This window comes from Lampris incognitus, chromosome 17 (genome assembly GCF_029633865.1).
Source record: "Lampris incognitus isolate fLamInc1 chromosome 17, fLamInc1.hap2, whole genome shotgun sequence".
Lineage (NCBI taxonomy): Eukaryota > Metazoa > Chordata > Actinopteri > Lampriformes > Lampridae > Lampris > Lampris incognitus.
Genome location: NC_079227.1, coordinates 17,518,914 through 17,545,476, shown reverse-complemented (window position 1 = coordinate 17,545,476; position 26,563 = coordinate 17,518,914). Strand labels below are relative to the sequence as shown.

At 42.2% G+C, this 26,563-nt stretch overlaps 2 protein-coding genes across 2 annotated transcripts; one reads left to right on the top strand and one right to left on the bottom strand.

The window, feature by feature from the left end:
- Positions 1-102: 102 nt before the first annotated feature.
- Positions 103-9,884, top strand: LOC130127123 (7-methylguanosine phosphate-specific 5'-nucleotidase-like). The gene is made up of 11 exons (XM_056296697.1): positions 103-185; positions 1,055-1,110; positions 1,536-1,645; positions 2,328-2,426; positions 2,627-2,696; positions 2,788-2,834; positions 3,088-3,173; positions 7,365-7,454; positions 8,459-8,621; positions 8,946-9,146; positions 9,582-9,884. Exons 1-11 carry the CDS (start codon positions 103-105, stop codon positions 9,711-9,713), a joined length of 1,137 nt encoding a protein of 378 aa, XP_056152672.1. The 3' UTR covers positions 9,714-9,884.
- A 944-nt stretch (positions 9,885-10,828) lies between these two features.
- fkbp10b (FKBP prolyl isomerase 10b) lies at positions 10,829-26,398 on the bottom strand. The gene is made up of 10 exons (XM_056296927.1): positions 25,557-26,398; positions 25,048-25,193; positions 24,351-24,540; positions 23,244-23,389; positions 22,885-23,074; positions 20,873-21,018; positions 20,211-20,400; positions 19,860-20,002; positions 19,390-19,553; positions 10,829-12,905 (listed from the first exon to the last, which is right to left on the bottom strand). Exons 1-10 carry the CDS (start codon positions 25,751-25,753, stop codon positions 12,711-12,713), a joined length of 1,707 nt encoding a protein of 568 aa, XP_056152902.1. The 5' UTR covers positions 25,754-26,398; the 3' UTR covers positions 10,829-12,710.
- Positions 26,399-26,563: the final 165 nt, after the last annotated feature.

Genomic DNA, 26,563 nt, shown 5'->3' with positions numbered 1-26,563 from the left:
AAAGATGCTCTCATATGCAATAAAAATTATTTTCTTGATTTCAGCTTCATCTCATGTATGTGAATGAGAAAAGGCACGACCACATTCGGAAAGCTGGGCGTCATGCAGCCACAAAGAGGGCCGCAACAGGTGCGCTTTTACATCCTCACCAGCCGCGGAAAGACGTGTATGGCAGAGGGGGCCAGGTTCACATTTTCCTAAAAAGCATTTTGTAACATTTTGCAATGGTATCGCTTATAAAGGTTTTTTTTTCGTGTGTGAGGGGGGGGGTGCAAAAACTACAGTGCGATGTACGTTAAAACGCCTTTAAGAGCAGCGAGTCAATGTGTTTACGAGGTGAATGAGGGGCCTTAACGCAGTTCCACAGTTAAACCAGTAGATGGCGCACATACAACCAGATTCACGTCAGAGATCGGATATTCTCACATAACCCGCCTCATTCGAGTCACTTCAAGTCAACCAGATTTTCACAATTTTCAATGTTAATTAAATTCATTTGAAGTTTGTTCAAAATCAGAGGTTTGCTGGAGCCCCCCCCTCCCAGTTAAGTCCTTCATTTAAAAAATGGAGGATTTTATCTCCAAGCATTCTTGAGGCGGCTTCATCTGAATTTATGTGCATTCAAGAAATTTAGACAAACTTAACTTGGCAAAGCACTATGTCACTATTGACACAAAATGCTTCTATTTAAAAAATGGAGGATTTCATCTTCAATCATTATTGGAGCGACATCATCTAAATTATAGAAAAGGATGAGCAAAAAATAGGTCGGTAAGAGAACGGGCATATTGTTACTTGAGTCCACAGAAAACCTAAATTCAAGGGATACCCAAAGCAAAAGACAAGTAAACGCCCCCTGTGTCCCCAATTTGAGCACACATGTTCAGCTCTAAAACTAAAGTTTGTGCCTTTTTATTAATTATTTGCCAATATTTCCGAAGTTAACCCTTTGTGTAATTTAACTCCATACTTAAAATAAAGAAATTAACAAAATCCAGAAATGCCGAAATAGGAACAAAACAACCCGGAACCCTTCCTGTTTTCCGTGTTGCAGATGGGGCTTCCGCAGATGCAACAACCGACGATGTAAACAAATAAGCCGCAAATCGGGTACAAGCCATTCATATCTCTTACATACTATTTTCTTTATTATTCGACTTAATAGGAATTTTGACGTTTCTACGACGTTACTTGCAGTGTTGTTGAGCCTGTCGTCTGGCCGTTGAAATGGTAAGGTTGTATGTAGGCAGCAAGCAAGTCGTTACGTTAACAGGCAGCGGAGTTAGTTCACCGACATAGACTGAGGGCGTTGCATCTATTTCGTTTTCGCTATACAAAGATTGTTACGATAGCAAGCATGTTGACTTATTTTCTGTTAAATACCAATTGATTTTTTTTGCATTTGGTTGGTTGTTTGTTTGCTTATCGCATAATAAATGTTAAACAAGAGTATAGTTCCTGTATTTTTCATAGCCTTACAGAGAAAATATTGAGAGTGAGGAACTAGGAAGCAGTTATTTCCTTTCGCATTTCAGTTGCCATTGAATTTTCTCCTTTGTTCTCTACCGAGATATTCCACATACCCTGGATTTATACACCAGTGCGGACTGCCCTGGCTATATGGCATCACCTGATCAAGACTGAGGTCAGAGAAAGAAAATCTCAATTAATGCGTGGTTGCACAACTGGATTAGACCGGTTAGCCCATACCTATTTTTCTATACACATCAACCAGACTAACCAAATCCAGACAAAAGAGACGTGGTACATTTCTCTAAAATTCTCTGGTTTCTTTCGATTCATGCAGAGGATGAAGGTGGAACTTAGTCAGGGTTCACACTGTGAACAATTAAATTCATTACATTTGGTTATTGTTTGGCTGTGTTTATCTTTGGGGAAAATGCTTCGCATCATTTTGTATGTTGCTTAGACTGCTGTGGTAAATGTTCCGTAATCATAAACAATTTTACCAAACAAGCTCATTATGATCCTGGTTTTCAAGAGGCAGAAGTGTCTATAGGCACAAATTTATAGATGAGATAATGTTATGTTAGCACCTGAACGAAGTGCACATTGGGCTGCTGAAAAACAAACACTTCTATCACATTTAATCCTAATTGCATCTGTGTGATAATCTTCATATGGAGGTAAATGCATGCATATAAATATAGTCCAGCATCAACCCTCACTGGAGCCTGGAGCCTTCTCCTCCTTCTCTTTACACTCCCACATCATCCACTAGCTTTGTTCCTCTCCCTCCTGAGGGGCTTTGTCTAGATAAGCCCACAGGATGCTTAGCATTTTAAACTAAACTCCCTCTTCTACAGGTCCCAGAACTGGCCAAGTGGTCAGTGCTGATGAGGGAGCGCCGCCGGGTGGAGGAAATGATGCAGGCCATGCAGCAAGCTGGTGCAGGGAGCCTACAGGTGAATGAAGAGGACTTTTCTCATCATGTGTGTATATGTGTTGGAGCGCTGGTTGGTGCTGTGGCATGTTACCAGTCTGAGTGTTCACACTTTGTGTGCTGAGTTTAGGAGTGGGATTGGACTGTTATAACTCATAATAGTCCAATCCCACTCGAGGGTACAATGGGACCCATCTATTCTAAGTAGTCTTGTTTCCTTAGGTCATCTCTGACTTTGACATGACACTTACCAGATTTGCCCATAATGGGAAGAGAGTGCCCACCACTCATAGTGAGTACCCAGAGCACAAATCACAGACTGTTGCTAATTGAACATGTGTTTCAAACTGTGCTCTAAGTTTGTTTGCTTTTTAATTCTGCAGATATCCTGGTTAACAGGTTATTAATCAATGAAGACTGTGCTAGAAAGGTAAGTTTGGCACAGCTGGCTGCCAATAGGTATACACAATATCAGGTTAAAAAAAATGGTTCCATTTAAAATGACATACAGTACATGCTTGTTGGGACTGAGGTTGTCTGATAGGTCAAGATACCTTATATCTCTGTCAACCTATACCACATCATTACTCATGTGTTTTTTCAGCACTTGTCACTACACATTGTATATACCAACAAATGCACATTAGGAACATTTATTTGTTGCTGTGCCATCCTGTGTGCAGATGAGGGAGTTGTTGGACACCTACTACCCTGTAGAGATTGATGCAAGTCGGACTACTGAGGAGAAGCTGCCCCTTATGGTGGAATGGTAAGGAAGCAATAGATCCCAAGACCCCAGTTGTCTCAAACTTGGAGGTGGAGGTGGGTGGGGGTTGGCTGGGCAGGAACACTGGCTTGAGCTCCCCTCCCTGGGTGTGGCAGGTACTGAGTAGTGCCAGCACAGGCCTTAGCCTACCTGGGCCTTTGGGGCGCGTTGGGAGACCAGGCCTCAGTGGAGCATCACACCACAGAGATGGGGAAAATAAAAGATAGGAATAACCCTGAGGTTACTGTCGGCTGGGTTACCTATGACTGATAGCCTCCCTCCTACAGAAAACCCCTCTCATTAGTTACAGTCCAAGTATGTAATGCAGTTCCTTTTATTCCAGTACAACCCAACCCTGGTGGTTACAGTGTGTCAATGTGAGGTGCAGCAGCCAGCAAAAGGTAGACTCTCTTCTGCAGGTTTGGGAGGTACTATGAGTAAAAGCCCCCAGCTCAAAATAGTACCCTGCATGGGCCAAAAACTCAGCCCTAGCCTGGTCCTGGCCTATGGTTTTCAAGCCCTAGCCCGGCCCCAGTCCAACAAAATCTGCAATTATTCAGCCCGAGACTGACACCAATATCACTTTAAGCTCTCTCTTCTGACACGCGGTCTCTGATGCACACTCTGCTCTCTCTGATGCATGTTCTCTCTGATACATGCAAACATAAACACACACACACACAACATGGTCAACTGTAATGTGTAATGCCCATGTACATGTGTATGTATACATAATATTTATAGTATAATAAATATAACAATATTTCATATAGCGGCCTATGTGTGCTCTGAACATATATGGGAAGTTCAATTAGCTCGAGTCTGACCAAGCTATTAAAAGAAGAAAAAAAAGGCCCGAGCCCAGCCCGAATTGACTCAGCATGTCAGGACCCGATGGGGTTGCAGACCTCTAGCTCTAAACCCTAACCCATATATATACACCGATCAGCCAGAACATTCAAACCACTGACAGGTGAAGGGAATAACATGGATTATCTCATTACAGTGGCACCTGTCAAGGGTGCAAGTGTGAACAGTCAGTTCTTTAAGTTGATGTGTTGGGAGCAACAAAAATGGACAAGTGTAAGGATCTGAGTGACTTTGACAAGGACCAAATTGTGATGGCTAGACAACTGGGTCAGAGCATCTCTAAAATGACAGATCTTGTGGGGTATGCAGTGGTCAGTACCTACCAAAAGTGGTCCAAAGAAGGACAACCGGTGAACTGGTGACAGGGTCATGGGCACCCAAGGCTCATTGATGAGCTTGGGGAGCGAAGGCTAGCCCATCTGGTCCAGTCCCACAGAAGAGCCACTGTAGCTGAAAAAAGTAAATGCTGGCTATGATAGACTGGTGTCAGAACACACGGTGCATCGCAGCTTGCTGTGTATGGGGCGTTACAGGTGCAGACCGGTCAGAGTGCCCATGATGACCCCTGTCCACCATCGAAAGCACCTACAATGGGAACACGAGCATCAGAACTGCACCATGGAGCAGTGGAAGAAGTTGGCCTGGTCTGATGAATCATGTTATCTTTTACATCATGTGGACTGCCGGGTGTGTGCATCATTTACCTTGGGAAGTGATGGCACCAGGATGCACAATGGGAAGAAGGCAAGCCGGCAGAGGCAGTGCGATCCTCTGGGCAATATTCTGCTGGGAAACCTTGGTTCCTGGCATTCATGTTGAAGTTACTTTGACACAAACCACTCAATCTAAACATTGTTGCAGACCAAGTACATCCCTTCATGGCAACAGTATTCCCTGATGGCAGTGGCCTCTTTCAGCTGGATATTGTCCTGCCAAACTGCGAAAATTATTCAGGAATGGTTTGAGAAACATGACAGAGTTCAACGTGTTGCCTTCGCCGCCAATTTCCCCAGATCTCAATCCAATTGAGCATCTGTGGGATGTGCTTGAAAAACAAGTCCAACCCCCCCCCCCCCCCCGTAACTTACAGGACTTAAAGGATCTGCTGCTAACATCTTGGTGCCAGATAATGAGAAGGATGCCTTCAGAGGTCTTGTGGAGTCCATGCCTCAATGAGTATGAGCTGTTTTGGAGGCACGAGGAGGACCTAGACAATATTAGGCAGGTGGTTTTAATGTTTTGGCTGATTGATGTGTGTATGTGTATGTGTATGTGTGTATATATATATATATATATATATATATGTGTGTGTGTGTATATATATATATGTGTGTGTATATATATATATATATATATAAATATATATATATAAATATATATATATATATACACTACCGTTCAAAAGTTTGGGATCACATTGAAATGTCCATATTTTTGAAGGAAAAGCACTGTACTTTTCAATGAAGATAACTTTAAACTAGTCTTAACTTTAAAGAAATACACTCTATACATTGCTAATGTGGTAAATGACTATTCTAGCTGCAAATGTCTGGTTTTTGGTGCAATATCTACATAGGTGTATAGAGGCCCATTTCAAGCAACTATCACTCCAGTGTTCTAATGGTACAATGTGTTTGCTCATTGGCTCAGAAGGCTAATTGATGATTAGAAAACCCTTGTGCAATCATGTTCACACATCTGAAAACAGTTTAGCTCGTTACAGAAGCTACAAAACTGACCTTCCTTTGAGCAGATTGAGTTTCTGGAGCATCACATTTGTGGGGTCAATTAAACGCTCAAAATGGCCAGAAAAAGAGAACTTTCATCTGAAACTCGACAGTCTATTCTTGTTCTTAGAAATGAAGGCTATTCCATGCGAGAAATTGCTAAGAAATTGAAGATTTCCTACACCGGTGTGTACTACTCCCTTCAGAGGACAGCACAAACAGGCTCTAACCAGAGTAGAAAAAGAAGTGGGAGGCCGCGTTGCACAACTGAGCAAGAAGATAAGTACATTAGAGTCTCTAGTTTGAGAAACAGACGCCTCACAGGTCCCCAACTGGCATCTTCATTAAATAGTACCCGCAAAACACCAGTGTCAACATCTACAGTGAAGAGGCGGCTGCGGGATTCTGGGCTTCAGGGCAGAGTGGCAAAGAAAAAGCCATATCTGAGACTGACCAATAAAAGAAAAAGATTAAGATGGGCAAAAGAACACAGACATTGGACAGAGGAAGACTGGAAAAAAGTGTTGTGGACGGATGAATCCAAGTTTGAGGTGTTTGGATCACAAAGAAGAACGTTTGTGAGACGCAGAACAAATGAAAAGATGCTGGAAGAATGCCTGACGCCATCTGTTAAGCATGGTGGAGGTAATGTGATGGTCTGGGGTTGCTTTGGTGCTGGTAAGGTGGGAGATTTGTACAGGGTAAAAGGGATTCTGAATAAGGAAGGCTATCACTCCATTTTGCAACGCCATGCCATACCCAGTGGACAGCGCTTGATTGGAGCCAATTTCATCCTACAACAGGACAGTGACCCTAAACACACCTCCAAATTGTGCAAGAACTATTTAGAGCAGAAGCAGGCAGCTGGTATTCTATCAGTAATGGAGTGGCCAGCGCAGTCACCAGATCTGAACCCCATTGAGCTGTTGTGGGAGCAGCTTGACCGTATGGTACGCAAGAAGTGCCCATCCCATCCAACCAATCCAACTTGTGGGAGCTGCTTCTGGAAGCGTGGGGTGCAATTTCTCCAGATTACCTCAACAAATTAACAGCTAGAATGGCAAAGGTCTGCAATGCTGTAATTGCTGCAAATGGAGGATTCTTTGACGAAAGCAAAGTTTGATGTAAAAAAAATCTTATTTCAAATACAAATCATTATTTCTAACCTTGTCAATGTCTTGACTCTATTTTCTATTCATTTCACAACATATGGTGGTGAATAAGTGTGACTTTTCATGGAAAACACAAAATTGTCTGGGTGATCCCAAACTTTTGAACGGTAGTGTATATATATATATATATATGTTCTTTCCCGAGTAGCTTTATTGACAGCTGATGATTGCTTATGGCATGAAACAGGCTTGTACTGTCTCATAAAGAATTTACTTGACTCACTGGATTGTGTATATATATATATATATATATATATATATATATATACATATATATATATATATGAGTATTTATTCTCCGTTGTATGTCTGTCAGTTATGAAAACAGGCTAGTATTTGAATGTGGAGTTGTACTTTCTATTTGGTTGACTTGCAAGCAATGTAATGGTAGGCCTGATGAGATGTTCTTATGCTGGTCTCTGCAGGTGGACCAAAGTCCATGAGCTGTTGATTCAGCAGAGGATTAGGAGGGATATGCTGCCTCAAGCCGTCAAGGAGTCCGGTGCTATGCTCAGGTCCACACAACTCAAATGCTGTATTAACACAGACCCTTAATAGGAAAATGAATAACCCAGTACCAGTTTCTTGTCATTCAACAGCGTGTTTACAGATGTTATTACAGTAAAACCATAAAAACTTTTTTTTTTTTGCAGTTTCCAGCAGAGTAGTAGTGAGAGAGCAAATCTGCAAAAAAAAACAAAAAAAAAACAACTGATGCTCTTTGTTGTAATTAGAAAATTATGGATCGGGTTTCCAGGTAGCGTAGTGGTCTATTCCGTTGCCTACCAACACGGGATCGCTGGGTCGAATCCTCGTGTTACCTCCGGCTTGGTCGGATGTCTCTACAGACACAATTGGCCGTGTCTGCAGGTGGGAGGTCAGATGTGGGTATTTGTCCTGGTCGCTGCACTAGCGCCTCCTCTGGTCGGTCGGGGCGCCCCCTGGATCAGCAGAGACGGGGTGGAGCAGCGACCGGGACAGCTCAAAAAGAGTCGGGTAATTGGCCAGATACAATTGGGGAGAAAAGGGGGGAAAATTGAAAGAAAAAAAAAGAACGTTACAGATTAAAGCGTTCCAGGTCAATAGAGTTTTCATCAGGGTCCTGAACTAGTTAAAGGACAGTGTCCCTTATCATCAGCCCACCTTGCTGAAGACATAGGATGGAGACATTTTTAACTAGTTAAACCGCACATTTGAGGAATAATGTAATTGCCAGAGGCAATGGCACAGTCCCTGCAGAGACATGCAGGTATATTCACAAGTCGTTTTTTAAAATGATTTTAATTCATTACATTTTCACAACTCTTTGTTCAAAGAGTTCATAAGCATTCTCAGAAACATACTTAAAATAATTTCAGATATTGAATGCTATTGATTTACTATTTGTCTTAAAGAGACGTTCAGCATTCCCTGGGATATTAATGAAAATAAACACCAAAAAGGATATTTTAACCTGAACAAGCTAATATATTCAGATAGCCTTTAGTCCAGGTATTTAATCAGCATCATGTGTCTCCAGGGAAGGCTACAAGGTGTTCTTTGACCACCTGGCCAAGCAGCAGGTTCCTCTGTTGATCTTCTCGGCTGGTGTAGGAGACATTCTGGAGGAGGTGATCCGCCAAAACAATGTCTTCCACCCCAATGTCCATGTCATCTCCAATTACATGGACTTTGACCACACTGTGAGTCGGCCCAAACCTGGCCTTTTACATGTTTATAAACTTTTTGAGTGGTTTGAATAAATTTTAAGAGGTAGAAAGGCTTTCATAACAGTGACATACATGGACAGAGATAGAAAAGCAGCCTTGCTGAGGTTCAATATACAATGTCAGGCAATATGATTTAAATATATTACCCCTGTAGATTTTTATCAATGACTCTGGATTTTTATAAATATGTATTGTCTTTACTGAGAAATGTTCTGTGGACCACACTAAAGCCACCAACTCCCTGCTTCTGTATGAAAGATTAGATCAAACATAATGGAGTATTTTTCTCTTGATAAGGGGGTGCTACAAGCCTTCAAGGGCCAACTCATCCACACCTTCAACAAGCGGGAGGGTGCTCTGTCACATGCAGCCCAGCTCAGGGAGCTGCAGGGTCGGCCCAACGTGCTGCTGCTGGGGGACTCCCTGGGAGACCTGACCATGGCGGATGGTGTGTCCAAGCCCCAGAACATCCTGACCATCGGCTTTCTCAATGACCAGGTCAGACTGCAGCACCACACTCTTGGCTGAATGGGACTGATATGTTCTTTTCTGCACATTTTCTTATATCTGAAGAATGAGTCTGAGAATTTTGGTTTTTAGCCTGCCTTCTGGTCCATGAGTCAGTTCTATTCCTACTTTAATTTCCAAAGCCGGTCAAAGTTCCCACAGGGTTTTTACTACTTTCTATGAACTAATTCAGAACACTGGCCCACAGCTTATTAGGAAAGAGAAAGAACAGTCTTTTTGCTATTTTCATATTTTTCCAGCAGAGAAGCCACTAGCCAGCATTATGAAGACCAGTGCTGTTAAATAATAGTGGGAACACTGGCTATAACTGGAAGGGTGGAAGTCTTATGCCCCATCAGTGTCAAATATTATATTCACCCAAGAGTTTACAGGGAATACATGTTTTGTTTGTTTTTGTTTTGTCAGGTTGAAGAGAGAAAAGAGTCATATGTCAACTCATTTGACATTGTCCTGGTGAATGATGAAACTATGGACATCCCAAACGCGGTCCTCAACTATATCACCTCATCAAGTGACAAGACACACACGACAGTGTGAAAACACTGGGCCAAGTACAGCATATTTCCTGGTCACGCCTTATCAGGGATTTACTCTCCAGTCTAACATCAGGCGTCATGAATTACTGTTACTCGGGCCATTCACCTTGTTGCATGCTGGAACCCAATCACCATGGCAGCATCAGGTACCTCAAAACAGCGAGAGATGAACTCTGACATCACTGCATTCATAGCAGTGGTTAACGGTGCAAAATGAACTATTTCGTCGATTACAACCTCGGTGTTTGGACTTGTTTGTTGTTTATGCGAGTTTTCTTACCTCCGTCCAAAGATCCATTTACCTCAAAGCTTAAAAGAACCTCAGTGACTTGTACTGGTATTACACCCTCAGGCCTCAAAAATAGATGGGTGGTCAGCTGTAAGAGAATTGCTTTGTCAGTGCCGTTTTCTTTATGTAAGGTAAACCCGGACTAGCTGGGTGACGAATATAAAACCCAAAAATAGTGGAGAATTTCCCTCCCCATGCTCCAGGTAAGTGATGATGTGACATCTGTCCTGAGCACAATACTGATAAGAACAAATTATCAGTATAAAGTCTGTTTTTCATCTCAGCTAACTTTCTAATTTCAGACTTAATGTGTAATTTTATGCATAGTGGATAAAGGTGTTTCTGTTACCTTTTTGTGCAATATGAGGGTTAATTTTTTGGGGAAAACAAGTCTTATAATATAGCCATACATGTATCCTCTATACCTGGTTGTAGGGGGCTGGAGTCTATCCCAGCAGGCATTAGGGAGACACCCTGGACAGGATGCCAGTCCATGACAGATAGTAGCCTTTTTATATCATTTTAGGGTTAGCCCTATGTGGCCTGATTGAAGGGATGAAAGATGATAACGAATACACCTAGCAGTCATTTGCAAACTTCCATGTATTTCAATTTTTTTTCTCTTCCTTTTACATTTTTGTGACGGTATAAATATGTGAAAACCATCTTGTGGTGTTTGTTCTCAATATGACCACACTGGGCGCTGTGGGCATGTGGAGACTGGCATGGATAATCTTGATTCAGTGTCTTGTGATACAATTAGTCATGTTTGTTTCCAACTGAATAGTCTACTGTTTAATGTTGGTACAGCTGTAGCATGTGTTCACCACTCACATTTTTAACTATTTGATTTCATAAGTACTGTACCATTTACTTGTGCAGTAGCCAGTGGTGCTTCTGGGGTTTTGTTTTTTTTTCCTTCCTTTCTGTGGCTCTTTATTAGAATTTGTTAACAGCTTATTTTATCCAATTGGCAATAGGGCAGGGCGAAAGCGTGCAACTTAACATAAGATAATTATGATTAGGTGACCTTTTTCCCCCCACACCACTTTCAGAATGACTCTGACACAGCTGCTGCTATTAACAAAATATAACAAGGATATGAATGAATATAAGCAGAGTTATTGCTGTGATACTTAAGGAAAAGACGTATTCACTAATTGCTTGCTTTTATGCTGTTACGTTGAAAGGGATGGTTCACGTTTTAAGTATCCTGTCTGATTCCACACTTTGCCTGAGAGTCATTTAGGTCCAAACAAAATTCAAATGGCTCTTTGACGGCAGTTAACCTTGCAAAGGGACTTCAATATTGTTTTGAGAGGAGACATCCGCCTGCCGCCCTATGACTGCTGGGATAGGCTCCAGCATCCCCACGACCCTGAGAGCAGGATAAGCGGGTTGGATAATGGATGGATGGATTTTGAACCCTGCAGAGTTGAACTAGCATTTTTGACATATGCAAACCACTTTGACCAGTTTATTTCAAAGTTGTACTGGGTATTTAAAAATCTAAACCATCCCTTTAACTGCAAGTTACCCCTGTATGCCAACTTACACAAGAAATTGTTTATTAATGAAGAGATGGAACTGGAGAGCAACTCCATATAGCTTTTTAATTAATTTCAGCACAGGATTCATACAAAAGCTACTGGTCACAAATGTTTTTTCAACTGTCAAACAGATTAATTGAAATGACAAATACTGTGAAAGACTTGGACAACAGCAAAAAAAAGTTTTCTTTCAAACGTTTTGTTCCGTGCAAACATCAGGGCAAAAATAAAGGTGCATATACTTGGAAGATTAGTTCCAAGTCAATGGCAGTTGCTTTGGTTTCATCTGATAAAGTCGCATTTCAGGCACACAATGGGATGATTTCAAAGTTTCCGTTTCCTTTGCACTATTTTCTGGCCATTTTAAAAATGGTATCAAAATATTGGAAATATGTATTCAAAATATTAAAACATAACGTTTGGAAAAAGTCTCTCGTGAAACGTTTTTAAGACGTTTGGGTCTGTCCCTGAGAGTGTGTTATTGGTGTAACGGAACGTAGTCGATCTGTATGGATCGCCCTTCACGGTTCGGCACGCATGTGAACTGCAGATTAATTGCAAAATTTAACCATCATAGTAAAATACAGTTTTACTGGCACTTACTTTTTAAAGCAATAATTACTTAAATCTCAATGCAGAGTTGAAGTGAAAAGATAGACAAGACCGATGCGTACTGTATTTTACTCTGAAGTAGAATGATTGGTTGATAAAACAAAAAACAGCCATTGTGTGTTCACGTGAAGAGAGGGCATGTTGAATCCCAACGAATCACGTTGCAAAAAGTGCAGTAACAGTCATGGCTAGCGGAAGAACTTGAAAAGCCTCCTGCATCATTTAAATGGGAGCACTTTGGCTTCCCTGTAAAATATATTGATGGAAGAAGGGTGGTGGACAAAACCGTTGCGATGTGTGTAGGCATTGTGCCATGAAAAAGCCATATGAGAATGGAACTACATCAAGCATGGCCACCCATTTGACACGACATCACCCTGAATGTTGTTTTCATTTAAGACCATGGGCAAAAGTTCCTTGCTTTTTCTTTTTTTCTTTTCTTTTTTTTTGTTTGTTGCTGATCCGTGACTCAAAATCACGACCCGAACCGTGGGTTTTGTGATCCGTTGCACCCCTAGTGTGTGTGTGTGTGTGTGTGTGCTTCTCATCACAATTCCTCATGTCTCGCCTGTTCTCTTTCCTTGTCCTCTTCCACCTTCAATTTAAGTTCGTCAGGCGTGATGATGCCGTCTTTGTTTCGGTCCTGGTTATTGAACATGTCGGCGATAACCGCCTCAGGGGCCATTCCAGGCTTCATGCGACCCTTGCCCTCTGCCAGCTGCCTCTTGATGAACTCTCCAAACTATAAGGACAAAAAGGATGACCATAGAATACAAGTTGTGGTGTGATGTGATCAGGATAGTAAAACCTACAATCCGAGGACTTGCACGCAAAAGAACATCTGTTTTAATACTTTCTATTGCATTTAAGACCATAGCTAATCCATGAATATCTACATCATGAACAATTTTGTAGTTGCGAATTTTAAAAGTTGCTGTTGAGTAGGATTTTGCCAGGAAAAAAATGATGTGATGCAAAGCATTTCAAGTCTTCAAAGTTGTTATGGCTAACAAGCAGATACCACAACATTAATAGCCAAAATCCAGAGTCAACCATGTCTTTATGCATGCTCAATAATCCAAACCCAAGCCAGAGTCAACCATTTTTGTGTGTGTGTGTTTCGCACAGAGTGATGTGATGTGTCTAGTGCAGTAGTTAGAGCAAAGATGCACGCTTGCTTACCGCCTGCTTTTCTAACCTCTCGCTTACAGCTTGCTGCCACTAGCTAGCCCTTGTGGTGAACAAGGAAGCAGCCCAGTGCATAAGCCTTCCCCTGCCAGCACATAGCTTCTCCTTCACCAAGACCCCTGCCAGGCCACACACAGTAACTAGTCGCCTTGCGGCCTCAGGCAAACTTGGTAAGGGATCTCAGAGCTGCAGTGGTCCCCAGAGGCTGTTTATGGCCAACCACTGCCCCACTGCCTTGTTGGAAGTCTATTGAGACAAAAACTAGGCGAGTACACCCCGAGAGAAAAGCAACATGTTTGGCGGCACACATTAGGCGGTTCTTCGACAGTCTGGAGTTTCTGGCAGCCTCCTGCAGTCATCATGGGTGACTGGTCATCCCGGGTATAAGCCCTTGCACCAGGACCAACCTGTCATGGCAAAGACAGTGCTACTGAGGACTGCGCACTCCCTGTGGCACTCTAAAAACCTCCTTGCGTAGGTCTCCCCCTCTGACTATGGTGTACAATAGCCAGCCTTATATCCGGTTGAAGTCTGTTGGTGTTGGGGTGTCTGGCGACGGAAGCAGGGTAGAATTGGCCTGAGAGCTCCTAGTCAGAGCCCTGCATATCAGCGGCATGGGGTATATGGTCACTAGCAGCTGCTTTCAGCAGATCCCTGTGTGACTGAACAGCCCTATTTAGGGACCGCACTGCTCACCTCAATTGGGGGGGCCTAGAAAAGATGGCCTAAAAACTGTCCACTCAACCAACCTCCTCGGTAGGTTACCACACCTCATGGGATTTCCATCCCAAAACAAAAACAAGAAAATTATCCCATTCAAATTTGCAACAGACCATATCGAAGGACTGTGCTGATTGCTGAGGAACTGGGGGGACATGGACATCGCTGCTCTCAGCGAAACTAGGCTCCTGGGTGAAGACTCCCTGAGAGAGGAGGGTATACCTTTTTCTGGAGAGGCTATTCCCTTGGCGGACAATATCAGCATAGAACAGCATTCTACCCAGCCTCACTGAAACACCCACCGGACTAAGTGAGAGGTTAATGACCCTCCATATCCCCCTAGCAAAGGCACGCTATACCACTCTTTTAAGTGCATATGCGCCAACACTACCATCTGAAAATGATGTGAAGGACATCTTCTACCAGCAACTAGATGAGGCCCTTCATCGTATCCCAAAAAAGGGCAAGATCCTTCTTCTGAGAGACTTTAATGCTAGGGTAGGAAAGAATCATGGTATAAGGAGTAGAGTACTGGGTAGGCATGAGGATGGTCTGAGGCTGCTAACACTCTGTGCAGAGCATGACCACACCATTACGAACACACTGTTTCAGCAGAAGGCCAAATACAAAACATCCTGGATGCACCCACGGTCTAAACACTGGCATCTGATCGATTATATCATAGCAAGACGTGCTGACCCGGGCCATGTGAGGTGCAGAATGCTGGATGGATCACCACCTGATCATGACCAAGCTCAACATCAAAATATGCCCCCCAAACATCAAAATACATCCCCCACAGTGTCTCAAGAAACCCATAAAAACAGACAGAAATAATATGCCCAAATTCTACAATTCTATCACACCCTTAAAGACCAAAAGCGGATCCTGGCAAGGTGGGCTGAACATTCTGAATCCCTACTTAACCAGCACTCACCAACTGACCAATCCATCCTGGAAGAGCTGCCAATTTGTCCACCCATCCCAGAACTTGACCACTCACCAACTTTTCAAGAAGTACTTGCAGCCATCAACTCCCTCAAGAACAATAAGTCCCTTGGCAGTGATGGTATCTCAGCAGAACTCCTAAAACAAGGAGGATACTTGTGGACCAGAATGATCTACCAGTACATCCTGCAGGTCTGGGACCAGGAGAGTGTCCCTCAACAATAGAGGGATGCTAAAATTGTCACCCTATACAAAAGTCAATCTGCAGCAACAGTCATGGCATATCCCTACTAGCTGTTGCAGGCAAGGTCCTAGCAAAGGTCATGGCTCTGTAGGATGGTGATGTACTTGACAGAACATCTGCTGCCAGAGTCACAGTGCAGTTTCAGGAAGAACAAGAGTACTGTGGATATGATTTTCACAGTAAGACAGCTACAAGAAAAGTATCGCAAACAACATCAGGACCTTTTCATGGCTTTTGTCGACCTCTCCAAAGATTTTGACACTGTGAATCGAGAGCTACTTTGGAAAATCCTGAGAAAGTTTGGCTGTCCAAGCAAATTTGTGAACATTCTATCACCATTCCATGATGGGATGGTGGCACAGGTGGCCATAGAAGAACAGGAATCGGCGCCCTTTAATGTATGCACTGGAGTGAGTAGGGGTGTGTGCTGGCACCGGTGCTCTTCAACATTTACCTATGTGTCACAAAACTTTTTCACAAAGATCTGGAAGACAGTAGTGGGATCACAGTAGACTTTAGGCTAGATGGAAACCTCTTCAATATCCGAAGGTTCCAGGCAACCACCAAGTTGTCTGCAGTGCAGGTCGTTGAACTGCAGTATGTTGATGACTGCGCTCTTGTAGCTCACACACCAGAAGACCTGCAAACCACCCTTGCCACAGTTGTGAATGCCTACAGCAGGCTGAGTCTATCAGTCAACAACACCAAGAATGAGGTGTTATGCCAATGGAGGTCCAGCCCCTCACCCACTATGCTTGTCTTCACTATAGAACACCAAGCACTCTCAGTTGCTCCATCTTTCAAATACTTGGGCTGCAACACTGATCACGAAAACTCATAATAGAATCAAACAAACCTCTGTTGCCTTCGGCAAACTCCAACGTAAGGTCTTCCAAAACAAACACCTCCACACCAAAATTGCCATTTACAAAGCTGTCTGCATCACAACTCTCCTATACAGCTGCCACCGAAGGTTGCTGGAGCGGTTCCATATAAGGTGTCTGCAGCGAATCACGTGGTGTGACCGTATTCCTTATGCTGAGATACTTGCTAAGACAAACTGCAAGAGCATAGAAGCTATGGTCGCTGAACACCAACTGTGCTGGCTTGGACATGTCATCAGGATGCCTCAAGAATGCCTGCCACATCAAGTCCTGTATGGACAGCTTCATCTGGGCTGCCGGTCTCCAGGTGGTCAGAAGAAACGATACGAAGACCAGCTAAAAACATCACTGAAGAAGTGTTGTATCGACCCCTTGAAATTGGAGCAAGTTGCCATCAACCATTCCAACTGGCGTGACATCTGCCACAGAGGTATAGAACAGCTGGAAATTGAGTCTTTTCTGTTGTTTTTTCACATTCCTAAGGAGACACACAACCATACCTTCCCCCACTAACTCAGACTTCATATGCCCAACGTGTAATAAAACTTGTGGATCAAGAATTGGACTCTACAGTCATCAAAGAACACACAGTTAACGAGGAGGGATGTAATCATCGGAATCGACAGACTACCAGCAAGCAAGCATGTGTGTGTGTGTGTGTGTGTGTGTGTGTGTGTGTGTGTTCACGTGTGGGTGGTGACATCTCCTCTGGTTACTCAGTTTCATTTCATTTTAAATTGATCTCTGGGTTTTGAAGTGGTCAAATGCCAGTGCAACTACCAGTATCACCATAGGTGTCAGTAGGACAAACAAAATTGAAAATCTTTGTAATTGTAGTTAAAACAGCAGTAGACAACTTTTTTGCTTTAAATTATCATTAGGAAGTAGGTGTTGATTGCATAGTGTAATGGCTATAGAATAAAGACACCATCAACATTTAGATTGGTTCCCTATAAACCTCACTTTCACTATGCAATTCTGTCTGCCACTGGGTACGATCTCGCGGGAAAATCGATTTACGGCACAAAGGAAGCACGTCAACCATTGTGCAACCAAAATAGAAGAGGATAGCGCTTTTGTTTTCCCTGGTAGCTAACGGTGGCCATTCCCCAGTAGTGGAAATGGCAGAAAGTGGAAAAACCGAAGTGAGAGTGGAAACTACCCAGCAAGAGCAAAAGAACCCTGTTAACAGAGGAGGCAAAGAGGGAGATCAATAGAAACAGAGGTAAAACAAGAGTGAACCTCAGAAGGGCATTCACTTGATGGAAAGAGCTCCAATATTGTAACGAACTCTGTTTCCCCATTGAGATCGGTTTCCCCCTAGCATTCCCATGGAAACGTGTTAGCTATCGGTTACAATTAGGTTAAGCTTAGGGTTAGGTTAGGTTAGATTAAAGTTAATTAAGCGTCCCGGTGGTGTATCGAACTCTGGCTAGGGGGAAACAGAGGTCAACACAACACTCGAGACTTGAGAGGGTTCCAAACTGACATTCAGTTAGCATTCTTTCTACCGGATCAGTAAGTAACACAACCTGCCTACTTATTAATACTACTGGATGTTTTACTCTGCTTTTATCATAGCACTGAGATCGGGGTTTCTAGTAGTGAGGGAAAGTTAGCAGGAATTTGACCAATCTGGGAAGTGTTACCAATAAATTTCTTCACCAATGTGTTCCTTAAGGTGTGTAGTAACATATATTAAAATGTTGAAATTCAACTCCCGGCGGTAACCTCCAAAAAAATTGCTCAAAGTCAGGGTACCAATAACAGATTTTCGAAAATTGAAAAAGCTTAAATTGGACTTAACTTACATTTGAGGGGTCAAACTAGGAATTTGTCATGATTCTAAGTTGATTGCAAGCATTTATTTTTCACCAAGACCCTGGTAGAAAAATATTCACATCCACTTTCCCACTCATCATCCCCCCCCCCCCCCATGCCGTAGAGGGCACCCGGCATGTTGAAGCCATTTACATCCTTTTTCTCTATTGATCACGGGCTGACTTAATATACTGCTTTCAACACCTGATACATACGTATTCTCAACAATTTTTCTAACAAGCTGAAATGTTTCTCTGCACAACACTGATGATTCTCATTTGTTACATAAAAGGTATAACTTTGCTTGTTCTTGTTAGCTAGCTAACAGTAAGTAATATGATCGGCTAACGTAAATGTTAACTTCCACTAAAAGTTGTCATTACTAGCTTAACAATACTTGTTAGCTGGCTCATAGTTGTCATAAGTTGTCTGACTCTCATGTGTGTACTATACTCCAAAACCTACATCTGATTTATTTATTTACTTAAATGCTAGCTGTCTGCTCCATTAACTACCTAGCTAGGTTAAAGTGGTGCCTGTACTGCCTCAGATTTTTTTTATTTATTTATTGTTACGGTTAAGCAAATCTATTCTTTTACACCTCAGTACAATATTTCAGAAACTATGCCTCTATGACAGATTCGGTCTTTATTCTACTTTGTGTAGGCTATGGGTCTTCAGTAGGCTAATATGGAAGACGATGTGAACCCACCTCTGCTCAAGTGCTTCTTCTGTGAAGGCCTGGAAACGCCAAGTGAGAGGCTTTTGCAAGGAACTTCTAAAGGCTATGGTACTTTATTGAAACATGCAGAAGCCATGGAAAATGCTACAATTTTGGAGCTTATGAAGAAGGATGAAAATGAAGGAAGACTTAGATACCACATAAAGTGTAAAGATTATTTGTAAAACAAGTTTGTCAAGGTCACCAAGACGTCAGCTCAAGCATCAAAGGCAGAGGAAGAGACAGCAAAGCTGAAGCGAAGGCGCACTTGCTCTGCCACTTTAAAAGAATCGAAATTAAAAAACTTCAGTCCTGTAGCTGCCAATATTGTGAATTCTTTATTACCCAAGCTGCTAACCCACACTTACCATGTGTAGAAAGGAAGTACAAGGAACCAAAAATTGTCTTAATCATTATTATTTCTTGAGTTCTTCAAACTCAAACAGCGGTGTATTAATATCATGCAATGTCTTAAAAAAAAATGTTTTCACCACAGGACAAGTTAAAAGTCGGTGGCAGAGATAACCATCAAAAACCATTTCAGTGATGCCACTAGAAAGTAAGTAAAGGGGACTCTGAGCAGGCATATTTATGTTATCCATTTAACTAGTGTCACAAGAAAAATTTAGGCCTTTTTATAGCTAATCTTCTGAAATGATCACTAAAGGTATGGTGATAAATATTGGAAACTGCATCTTACCTCCTCCAGTGGGACTTGTTGGTTCTTGTCCACATCTAGGGCCTCAAATAAGTCAGCGGGGACATCATCCAGCCATACAAACAGGTAGCCAGGTGGAACGCCCCTCTGAAAACTTACCAGCTCCAACTCGAACACCAACACAGCACTGCCTGGCACACCAGGAGCTGAGAAAGGGAGAGCAAGACAGCATTCTAAGAGACCACTTTTAATACAGAAACCATTAATTTGTTTCTACACATGATTTATTAAGGGAGATTTTTAAACCACAAATCACAATTTAGCAGAGCGGAGAGACCTTTGAGTTGATAGGAAATCAACTCCAAAATTTAGTTTTTGAGACTAAACGTAATGACCAGGGCAAATTATTTACTCTCATCTTGCATCTAAGACCAAAATTCCACCATAAGCAGTTTGCTCTGATGTGCAGTGCGTGTTTTTCATGATGACAAAACAAAGTGGGGATCTCTCACCTCCTCTCTCTCCGTGACCCAGGTGAGGTGGCACAGTGATCACCCTCTTCTCTCCCACACACATGCCCCTCAAGCCTTCGTCCAGCCCATCAATCACTTTGTCGGCGCCCAGCACTGCTTCCTGCATATTATCATAGTGCCCCCTGAGGACAAATTAACTAAGCAGGTAAATACAGTAACAAATGAAAATGCTTTCAATTCAGCATAGTCAATAACTATTTCATTAAAGTTAACAAATTCCCTTGGACTCGATGACAGCCCAAATGCAGATGAATTGGACGGGTGGAGAGTCATAATGATGGGTGACTCTCCAACCATTCACATTGCCACATGCTAGATAGCAGGACTCACGAGGAGAAGAGCAAGGTGCCGTCCATAAGAGAACAATTGTAGTGATATTCGATCAGGTCGTTTACGTCACTGGTCTCGTTGCAGACCTCAGGTCTGAAGGTGACCTGGATCTCCACTGGGTCCTTGGGGTTGTGGAAGTCGATGATGTGCATGTCAAACACCAGCACAGCTGAAGCAGGGATGTCCTTGCCTGAACAGCCAAGGACCAATTGGAACAATTCACTAATCGGCAGACAATCTTGATCCTAATTTACATTTATTTATATTCATTTGCATTGGTTTCATCTATTACCCAGTGTACTACCTTGACAAGGTTATAACACCTCAGTGCAGCTTTCACAGAACTGAGGGAGAGATTATTTTCAATGCAAAAAGCTATTGTCCCATATTCTCTAAATACAGTGCACATCAACATACAAAGAGGAACAGTCTACAGTCATTTACCTGTCATACTCCAAGCTAATTAAAGAGAAAGTGCGGGAGAGCAATGACACTGCTGCCCAATACAACCAGCTCCAGGTAAGAAGTACAAATAATAAAAAAGGAAAAGCTTCATAATTCTAAAAAATACTATCAACAGCATAAGCAGTAACAGGAGTATTATCAGGGCAACTCTGATAGGCACTGCCAACTAGGAAAGGTAGAGGTACTGCCTGTGTTACCTGCTCCTTGCTCTCCGTAGGCCAGGTGTGGTGGGATAATGACCCTCCTCCTCTCCCCAACACAGACCCCCAGCAGAGCCTGGTCCATCCCGGCGATGACGTAACCCATCCCGATGTAGGTGTTATATGTGCTGTTTCTCTGGTAGCTGTTTTGTGGGAAAACATTAGGAATGACTGTGATGTAAAAACTGTACGTTTGATTGGCGGCATAGTTCACGGACGGAATTCTTTTTCTACAACTTTTAAGCATTTGTTTCGCCTATTCCACCAAATTTGTGTCTTCATAGCCCTCATGAGTTTATTGGCTTCAAAGATGGCTGAGATAAACTTCATGCAGGTTTCATAACCTAATGCCAAAGACAATACCACTATATTTAATTCATTCAACAAAAGACAGTTTTCAGTCAAAAAGTTTACATAACCACATTATGCTGTAATGGTCTCTGTGTCAAAACCTTTTTTCTAATTCAGAGTGACAAAATGCATTTATCAAACAAATCAGTGTGTTTGATCATTTTTAATTGATGATGTTTTTAAGACAATAGCTAATCCACAAATATTATGTCATTAACCCATTTGTACTTGTTAATTTTAACAAGCCAAATGCTGAAGAATGATGCAGGTAGCAGTGAGGTTGAGGAATGACTAACAAGTTAATCTGGTAAAAGATCTGTACCAACATATTCTACATCACCACCTAAAACTCAGGTTGGGACATGTTTTTTCCTGGCAATTGGGAAGACACTGACACAACACCATCTGAAGGTACCGAACCTATTTCTGGGATTTAGATTGGTAAAATATCTACCCAGTTACCAGTAACACCACAGGTGTCAGTAAGTTAAACAAAACTGATGTTCAGGATTGTGGCTTAAACAGAGCCAATAGCACAGCACAGATATTCGATTATACAACACCAACCTAAGGATTGTTGTTTAGTTTGAGAGTTAGGAGAGAAATGGAAGCTCAAAGCTATTTACAAAAATCTAGTGATTCTGGGGTTCAAGCCAACACAGACCATTAGACCTTAAATAAAAATATCCATCAAGTTTAGTTTTGTTTGGGCAAACTTTCATTGTTTATGGCCAAATTTGTGCCAGGCCAATGCACATGTTTGGAATTGGTGGCGCCCCCTATTGAGCTATTTCAAAATAGTTTTACTCACATAGTTCAACATTGTTATGAAACATATCTTGCAGGTTTTGTAATGGTTGGACAAACAATTTCTGAATTATAGTCTGATTTGTGTTATGCCATGCACATTTTTTTTGGTATTTGTAGCGCCCCCTAGTTGTCGATTTGAATGAAAAATTCAGGGTATACTTCAGGTACCTATCTGGACACATCCTGCAAGTTTTGTGATGATTGCCCCAACGGTTGATGACTTTGGTCTACTTATGTGCTGAGCCATGCCCTTTTGAAGTTCATTGGTCAATATCTTGAAACTAATTAAAATATCAACAAGCTTTGTACAACTTTTGATAAGCTTAGATGATCCACATAACATTTGGTAGCAATTGGACCTATGGCTTAGGAGATGTCAAAAATGTGTTTTTCAAAAAATTCAAAATGGCAGAAAATCTAGCCCGGTAGACTTGAGTGGATCTTGAGGCAAATCTGTAGAGTGATGATAAATGGACGTCTGTACCAAGTTTCACATAAATTGGACCTTTGTTTATAGCGCCCCCATCAGACCGATTAGAGTTATATTTCTTTGGGTAGCACTTGCACACAACTTCCAATCAATGGCAAAATCTCATGTCGCTACCATTTACCATTTCACAGGAATTTGCACAAACATTTCTGAGGAAGAAAAATAATAATAAACCAGCACAAAAACCTCAAAATCCTTTGGGCTTGAACGCTAAAAATGACCAGACTAATGAGGGAAAGGAAAACACACATCTGTTCTCAAAAAGGAACAGGCAGCACCGTCTTCATCAAAAAGTCTGCCTTCATGAAAATTCACATCTCAGTCACAGTTAACTTCAGTCGTAAGGGCCTGAACTGACCTGGTGTCAAAGGTGACTCCGTTCAGGAAGGTACCATTGTAGTGGTACCGGACGTAGTCCCCAACCACAGACCTGCGTTTGCATGACTCAGAAACAATTTGGTCCTCAACTGTGATATTATCTTTTGGATTGTGGATGTCCACCAATAGGACATCAAACACCAGGGTGGCCTGTGATGGAATCTCTGTGCCTGTAGGATAGAAAGTAGAGAACATTAAGTTTCATACCTACTCATTGTCACAAAGCCAAAATATATTCTGATATAGTTTGAATCAGCTAATAAAACAAATATTATTCATGCTGTGTTGGGGAAAGTGTGTCAAAATGACTTCTTCTTTTTACATGTCATATCTACTCACCCAATCCCTTTTCACCGTAAGCTTTAAAGGGCGGGATGACAATATTTCGGATCTCTCCCACGCACATGCCCAGGAGACCCTCATCCATGCCCTTGATCAGCCATCCTTCACCCACTAAAGAGTCAGTGGTCTGCTCCCTGACGTAGCTACGTAGGGCTCATACAAGCGCAAAGTCAAACAAACAACTTCACAGAGACAAAAACCTGGATGACACAGTACAGACAGACAAGAGATGTTTTGGTAACCTCTAAGTGCAACAGATGGTAATTGTATGTTATTTGTATATTTTTTGCAAAGTATGAATTGACAAAGTTGGTAGCAACATACAAGAAAATTTAAGAGAGCAGTAAATAAAGATTCTGGAGGAGCTTAAAATATTTCTTCAACTCCATACTCAAGAAATGTTTACGGCTTACATCAATAAAACTGAAATGTATTACTATGACTTCAAAAGATTAAGCATTAATTTGATAATTGCACCCATTATGCCAAGAGAGGACAAGACCTTCAGTTTTGTTTTGTTTTTTTAAATCAGACTTATCAATTAAAAGGATGTTTCCAAAATGTTAACTGAAATGCATACATATTTGAGAAAAAGAAATGATCCCATCCTTGATAAATATGTTAAATGATTTCTTATACTGTATATAAGCTAACTAACCCCAGATGAGCAAGACATCAACCTACTTACAAGATCTGCTCGGCCAGACGTTTTTGTTTTGTGAGTGTTTTATCTTTACCTTCTTTTTACATGTGCACTTTCACTTAATGCAAAGCAAATTGCATAGCATGAGTTATATATATAGTTATATATATACACCGGTATAAATAAGGTCGTTTACTGTAACCATGTAGGCAGCTGATGAGTGCATTGAGCTCGAAACAAGCTTGTTCTGCCATTTAACAGCTTTGAGCTATAAAAAAATATATCTTTGCTCCTGAATTGTTGAGCTCTTTTTTCTACATCGAAGGTTTCATTGCAACATCCTGTGGACATATATATACATTTTGATGAATAAAACATTTTTCATCATGCATCTTACTCGGTGTCAGTCATCATAGCATTTTATCATCTCATTCCCACCACCAAACCCCAACATGGAGCACCTTGAGTCGAAGACCGAGCCATCAAGGAGAGTGCCGTTGTAATGGTAGCGCACAAAGTCGGTGCGCATCACAGATCGTCTGCAGTCCTTGGGAGTACTGATGGATTTGGTGACGACCAGGTCGGCCTTGTTCCACAGGTCCACCAGATGCAGGTCAAACACCAAGGTTGTGTCTGGGGGAATGACATCGCCTAACAGCGAACAGACTGTGTTACAGCTGGTACAGCAGATTCACATCTGGAGAAAAAATATAATTCTATACCTAAAATGCAGCTAGCTAGCTAGCAGTATTTGCTCATGTTATTTTAGGTTTGCGATGTTGTTTGTGGCGTTACAAAGTGTTAATTTACAAGTGTGACAAGCTAAACCAGTTTATATGGGAGCCACAATGGTTTCCATGCTAATGCTCAGAATATTGCTAGTTGGTTGCATAGCAACTGACCACTTGTGATGGAACTACATTTCCTGATGGAGGAAACTACAAATATTAAAGACATTTTAAACAATGTTTCTGAGCTTCTTCCTCTGTAAAAACGGTCGTATAAAACCTATAATCTAGTATATTGAAACAAGGGAGGCGGGGTGTTATCACAAATGACATCACGGTTCACCTTGATGTCATTCGTGATAACGGATTTTTGACGTGCCATTACTGGATGACGTATGAGGCCACAGGTGGATGTATAGGACAGAGTTACCTGCACCCGTGCTGCCGTAGGCCAGGTGGGGGGGCACGGTGATCTTCCGGCGCTCATTGACACACATGCCCCGGATCCCCTTCTCAATCCCAGCGATGAGCCGGCCTTCGCCCATCAGGCCCACTTTAGTAGCTCCTTTTTGATGACTGTGACCAAATGAGAGTCAGAATATTTTGCAAAGGAGAGGGGGGGGGCACGAATTGTGGATTTAGTTTATTCAGTGGCACCAACAAGAAAACACGTTAGCTGATCTAGTAGTAATACACAAATGCAATGTGCAGGACATGCCTACGTGTAAATATTTCCCGGTAGCCATTGCCCTGCAGTACCTAGCTCTGCAAACCAATGCTTTGGCCAGTCGCTTCTGAAATTATTCCTACAGGTCTGTGCTAAATTCCAATTTCAAACCATCATGATAGCCTATGCAACTCTTAGCTTACATTTTCAATGAAAATGACAAACTTAGAATGACGCCCTCAAATGCATAGGAATCTTGCGTATGCACTCACCTCGAATCGAATATTTTCCCATCGAGAAATGTGGCATTATAGTGATAGCGTACATAATCTCCATTTTTCGCTTCTCTCAAACAGACTTTGGGCACATCGTATCTGTCCACGACTACATCTCCCAGGGGGTTTGGGTTGCAGTCAAATGAAGACCACGCACAGAGAAAGAATGTTAAGAAAATACGGCTCGCAAACATTTTGACCGAGTGCAAATCTTACCGAAAGGTGAATTCAAAACGGAGCATTAAGGGCTATGTCCGAATGGGACGACTGATGACGCGCACTCGGGAAGCAAAAAACCCGGAGCGACAGATTTGCATCGCTGTCTGCAGCGTTACGTGTAAACGTGGACAGTTTCCAGGCGAAACGCTGCGAAAGCCCCCTGACGGTGATGCGCAGTGCCGCTATGAGGCTCAAACACGTTTCCGCTCTTTTCGACCAACTTCCCGTCGCATTTAGGACGGATGTTAGTCTAATTTAAATTGTCCTTTATAGTTGGACGATGTTGGCCTTCTTCTGTCTGCGGTATGCCAGCCAAAACGAGATTTGGCCCATTCCCGCTCAAACGACGCTTTCTACCATATTCCGTAAAAACTTGCCAGACGTTTCAGGTTACAGGGGAGGGGGATTAGGGATGGTGCCATAAAACCCGATCATTTGTCTCTGACCAACCGGGATGGCATTTTGGAAGAACACAAAATCCTTTAGCGCTTGTCGTTCCCCCTCTAACCTCACTGGCTTCGTGTGAACCGATTGTTTCCGTGTTAGTTTTATATCGGAGAGGAAAATGCAGCCGACGTTTCGGTCTTCTTCAACACAACAGCTTCAGCAGTTGTGGCGGAATCGCGAATTAACGCCGTTCAGCGCTTCTCTACGGGAGTATTTAGGGACCGTCATAAAAGTGCTTTTTACGTATATTCAACTTGCAATAACGTTTTATTTTATTTATCAAAACAATTCAGACAAATTATGCTATGATTAACACATGTAGTTTATGAGTTTTATTG